The following is a 5,799-nucleotide window of genomic DNA, read 5'->3' as shown; positions in this document are numbered from 1 at the left end:
CTTTACCCCCTTCAATTATTCTCTCGAATCGAGTTTTTCTGCCCCCATTCTCAGATACGAATTCGGGATTCGTCACGGACGTATTTCCGCAAACCTCGAAACTTACATGCACTCCTAGAACTTCTGGACCCAGGAACTTCCACCCTACACGGAACTTCTCGGCTGAACAGAGAGTTGACACTGAAATTTCCTGGTCAACCCTAGGCTTCATCCGCTAGCCCAAGAACTTCCGCCCCTACCCCCAGAACTTCACGCTATACAAAGAGTGTGCACGAAATTTCAGCATCACCCTTCTTCACCTTTTAGGCCCTAAATTTTCGCTCCGGACTCTGATTTGAGCGCTCTTTGGCTTGCTTTCAAGCTATTAACATGCTCGAGGCCCTCATCTAGGTTTCCACATCTTTTGGCCAAAAACATTTTGAGGTTCTCCATCGACATCGCAATCCCTCCATCCACCATCACGTTCGTGCCACTGGATCATCAACATCGCTTCATCAGAAGTGACCATTGGGTCAAATCTTCATTAGCTTATATTGCGTCATTAACTACATCAATACACGAGATTCCGCAACCAACAACGGTTGCTCCATCCTTTGAGACCACCTTCAATCGGAAGCAAGGTTGATTACCCCCGACTTCGTGAAAGGTTAAGTGTGAGGAAGGTATCCATACCGACACAAACTTTTTCTTCCTTTCGATTATGACAGCCCCACCATATTTGCGATCACCGTCATACCTATTGAGACTAGATGTTCGAGTAATGTCGGGCTTCACGAAAACTTGAGCACCATAGATATGATAACATATTGTTGCATCATTTGATATATCATACGATAGCTTATTCCCGTGCACATCTTGTGATACTTGTCTTGTATATTTGGTTGAGGGTCAATAAGAATATTGGAAAGGAAGAGAAAAATAAAAAAAAACTTCTAAGCAAGAAAGAATGATCAATCTTATAAGCAATGAGTTGAGAATGAAAAGATATACTTGTGCATGAAGATACATGGTATAGGAAAACATTTTGCTTGCATATGTAGGTTGTTTCCAAGTGGTGGTGTCCAAATGTGCAATCAAGCTAGCATCTCTCCTTGTGTTTGTGCAACACAAGTTAGTCTTCGTTAGGCAATTTTATATTCCTCAGCTATTTTGTTGCACAAGCCCCACTATCCCATCATGTGTGTTTCTTTATTGCCCTCCTCTATATGTGTGATCACTTGCTTTGCATTTTGAGTCTTTTGGATTGATCTCAACATTTACAAAATCTTGAGCTTCAATTTTCTTGATTTTTTGTGCCACTAATCCCACCAAGATCCATATATAGTCTTGTTGTGAGTTTGTAGGTGTGTGTTGGGCCCTCCCTTAAGGCCACATGCTGCGCGCACACATAGTTGGGGGTAGTTGCGTGCGAGGGTGGACATGCAACTGGCTACCATCGGATGTAGCTATGTGTAAAGGGTGGATATCCGACTAGATGCCAGCAAGGGAAGTTGCCTATCAAGGGATGACATGCAAATTGAGAAAAAAGACACCCCCCCCCTCGCGCGTAAGTTACGGTTGTGTTGTGCCAGTTGTAGTTGTATGTCGAGGGGGCAGACATGCAACTGGCTACCAGCAAGGGCAGTTGTGTGTTGAGGACGAGCATGAAACTCGAAGCCATCGAGGGCAACTGCATGTCAAGAGGTGGACATGCAACTAGAAACATTTCCTCCTAAAGATCATCTTGCATATTGTTCTCGTGCAATGGTAGAAAGAAGACAAAAATTCAAAAATAAATTAAAATGCCATCATCCAGCCGCCCCTAGCATCAAACGCTGCTGGCACACACACATTATATGTTAGTCTTATTTAGAATTTTAAGAATAATACTCCCACTGTTCACATTGTGGGCTATAAGACATTAACAACAGGCTCTCGAGTATTCCTATCATCAAAATTTTCCATTTCCATCATAACGGGGGTATAAGTAAAAGGAAATAAATTATGGCAGATTATCTACCTCACCCCAACAGATAGATAAATTTGGTATACTCAAATTAATATAAGATGTGTTGGATATTTTGAATAGAACATATGGACTAAAATGAGTGAACAAATACATTTAGAACATCTTATATTTGTGAATGGAGGGAGTACATAGTAAATATATAAGTATACAATGCATAAAAAATTAGAGTTGCAAAAAAAATAAGATACAAGAAAAACATGTAGAAGTATCATGATTAGTTGTATTTTGATGAATTATCATAAAATAGAATACAAGGTGACATTCTAATATGGTTAGTTGCACAAAAAGGTTAGATGCAGTTTCAATATATCAAATATTATGCGTCTAAAAAATAAAAAGAACAAAGAAAACGCCACCTAAAAACAATATCAGAGATGCCCTACGAGCTACGAGCTACCAACCACAGTGTTTTTTCCTGCTTTTCCTCCTTATATTAATTCATAAGGGAAAACCTTAGTTTTTTAGTAAACATTTAAATATAATTATAGAGGAGAATAAACATTTTTTTAGCAAAAGAAGAGTAAACATTTTTTAGTGGTAAACCAAAACTTTATTGCAAAGTAGCAGCTCGGTTTACAGGAGTAACAAACTGGTCATGGGGTAAACCCAGCCACAAATGGTGACCAACATCTAGCGAAGTAGAAAATTTTGCTAAATTGTGTGCATCAACATTCATAGTACGGCTTTCAAAAATGAAATCACAGCTTGTGAGCTCTCTTGCCCGAGCGTTAATCTCCTTAATGATTGCACTATACCTTCCTTCAGATCTATTCTTTATCTCCGCCACCACTTTCTTATCACATGCAATAACAACTTTGCCGAGGGACAAGTCCAACGCAAGCGCTAGAGCTTCACGGCAAGCGACTGCCTCCAATGTTGTCGGGTCTGAAATGTCGGTAAATACCATAGCTGATGAACCCAAAAAGAGGCATATGTGATCATGGCAAACTGTAACGGATGCGCCACTATTACCATCTTTTGCAAGACCTCCGTCAACTTGTATCTTCGCCACCCCGGGGCTCGGTGATGTCCATTTCGTCGTCCTTCTCACCCGCATCCCACCAGCAACTGGATGCGTTGCTTTGCAGGACTCAGTTTTCAAGGACTACAATTCGGATCTGAATCTAGTGACGAAGCCATGAGTGGCATGTGGACTCATTGGAGAATCCAAACTGTTACGCGGATAAACTATGAGAAAAACAAAAATTAAAAACAAAATAGAAATAACACAGCAAGCCACAAACATATAGCCCACATAAAAAAAGGCCGGGATGGATGGACAATGTCCCCAAGCGATAGCCCACCATCTGCTAAGATAGAAACAAGCATTACCCCTCAAAAGAAAAAAGAAACTACTCGATGACCCACAGGTTAGTAAAATTCCATGGCTAAATCTCGCTCGACTGGGATTTCGCAAACCGTAATATTGTAGGCCCCACACAAAAATATGGGACGGAAACACACCGAAAGTTTTCAAAGGATGTCAGCACAACGGTTTATATATACGATCCAAAGCCACCATGGATAGGTACGCAAGCAAAGCCCTGACCTGAGCTAGCATCTGGCACGCACCCTGCTGCCAAAACAACACGCACGCACGCAACACACTGCAAATTTGCAATGTGCCATTGCTCCCAGCAGCAAGCACGATGCGTCCACGAGGCTCTGCTCCAGCCACCCGTGCTGCATGACCGGCCAAAGAAAGCGCGACGCGGCGGCGGCGCGAGTGCCGAGGTGGCCTCCATCGTGCGGCTCGCCGTGCCTATGGTCGGCGCGGGGCTGCTCATGTACGCGCGCTCCCTAGTGTCCATGATCTTTCTTGGCCGGCTCGGCCGCCTGCCACTCGCTGGCGGCTCCCTCGCGCTCGGCTTCGCCAACATCACCGGCTACTCGGTGCTCTCCGGGCTGGCTGCCGGTATGGACCCGGTGTGCGGCCAGGCGTTCGGTGCCGGCCGCACGTCTGTCCTCGCCGCGGCGCTCCGCCGCACCATCTCGCTGCTCCTGGTCGCGTCCATCCCCGTCAGCCTGCTCTGGGTCGCCATGCACCGCATCCTCGTCGCCACAGGGCAGGACCCCGACATTGCGGCCGCTGCTTACGACTTCATCATGTGCTCGCTGCCAGACCTCCTCGTGCAGTCCTTCCTCCACCCGATCCGCGTGTACCTCCGTGCGCAGGCCATCACGCTCCCGATCACGTACGCAGCCGCCGCCGCGCTCCTGCTCCACGTTCCCATCAACTGCATCCTCTTGCAGGGCCTCCGCCTCGGTATCCGCGGCGTCGCCCTCGGAGCCGTCTGCACCAACCTAAACTTCTTGCTGTTCCTCGTGACCTACGTGTACTTCTCCGGAGTAACCCATGGCAATGGCGGCAGCGATGGCAAAGATGGTGCATGTTTGTCACCGATGGAGGAACCTGCTCTGGAATGGGGCCGCTTGGTCAGGCTCTCCGTTCACAGCTGCATGTCGGTATGCCTGGAGTGGTGGTGGTACGAGATCATGGTCATGCTTTGCGGCGTGCTCACCGACCCGAAAGCGGCGGTGGCAGCTATGGGAATACTCATACAGACCACGTCACTGGTGTATATCTTCCCGCATTCCCTCAGCTGCGCCGTGTCCACGCGCGTCGGGCATGAGCTCGGCGCGGGGCGGCCGGAGCGTGCGCGCCTCGCGGCACGCGTCGGCCTCGCCTGTGGCGCCGCGCTGGGCCTCGTGGCGTGCGCATTCGCGGCGTCCGTGAGGGGCGTATGGGCGCGAATGTTCACCGCAGATGCGGCCATCCTGCGGCTGACGTCCGTGGCGCTGCCCATTCTCGGCGCCGCCGAGCTGGGCAACTGCCCGCAGACAGCGGGTTGCGGCGTGCTCCGCGGCAGCGCGCGGCTGGGGAAGGCCGCGAGGATCAACGCCTCAGCCTTCTATGGCGTCGGCATGCCGGCCGCTCTGGCGCTGGCGTTCTGGCCGGCACGGCTCGACTTCCGGGGCATGTGGGCCGGCATGCTGACGGCGCAGCTGGTGTGCGCGGCCCTGATGCTGCGAGCGGTGCAGCGCACGGACTGGGAAGATCAGGCCGTTCGCGCGCGCGAGCTGACCGGCGCGGAGGCCCATGGCGACGTCAAAAGCTGCCATGCAGACGCAGACAGTGTAATGGCGGGCAACGGCTTGCTCGTGGTGACTGTGCTAAGTTGAATATGCATAGAGTACTTTACATTTATATATCAGTATCTTTTTTCGTTTTCACCTTTAATTTTCAGTTGTCCATTGGCATAGGATTTGGAACAATAGGCAGCAGAATTATCAATGCATCCCTCGTTGAATTGAGGGAGCATAATGCACAATTGCCCGGGCTCCTTTGCTTTTATATTGGTCCCCGATAAGGAACTGACGTTCGGCAGATCGAACAATTGGTTCGAGCGAACTGCCGTTCGCTACAATACTCCCACAGCACTAACCACGTGCAGCCAGATGGCCTGAAAGATGGCCTTCAGTGGGCCAGCCAAATGCCTCCCATCGGACAAGCCCAAAAAATGCCATTAGCCCATGAAGGATGTAAAAAAAAAAGAATTGCAATGTTGTGTGCTCCTGCCTCTCCCAGCGAGTATATAGAAAAACAAAAAACCTTTAAACCTAAAAATATCTAGGAAATCCATACCACATGATAAGAAGGTTGCCATGCTCTAGTGAATACAACTACTATATACTTAAAAAAAAAATCAAAAGTTACATTACGGAAGGTTCAGTATTTGCCGTGATGTCCAAACTGACTTCATGACAAAATTGAGTGTGAAAAATTTGCC

The 5,799-nt window shown here is 48.2% G+C and overlaps 1 protein-coding gene across 1 annotated transcript; it reads left to right on the top strand.

The window, feature by feature from the left end:
* The first annotated feature begins 3,562 nt into the window (after window positions 1-3,562).
* Window positions 3,563-5,361, top strand: LOC119341971 (protein DETOXIFICATION 49-like). The gene has a single exon (XM_037613820.1). The coding sequence runs from the start codon at window positions 3,629-3,631 to the stop codon at window positions 5,189-5,191; it is 1,563 nt and encodes a 520-aa protein (XP_037469717.1). The 5' UTR covers window positions 3,563-3,628; the 3' UTR covers window positions 5,192-5,361.
* Window positions 5,362-5,799: the final 438 nt, after the last annotated feature.

This window comes from Triticum dicoccoides, chromosome 7B, assembly GCF_002162155.2.
Source record: "Triticum dicoccoides isolate Atlit2015 ecotype Zavitan chromosome 7B, WEW_v2.0, whole genome shotgun sequence".
Lineage (NCBI taxonomy): Eukaryota > Viridiplantae > Streptophyta > Magnoliopsida > Poales > Poaceae > Triticum > Triticum dicoccoides.
This window is presented reverse-complemented; position numbering and strand designations above follow the sequence as displayed.

Coding starts and splice junctions, on each gene's coding strand:
- LOC119341971 (XM_037613820.1), top strand. CDS start 3,629: ATGTGCCATTGCTCCCAGCAGCAAGCACGATGCGTCCACGAGGCTCTG.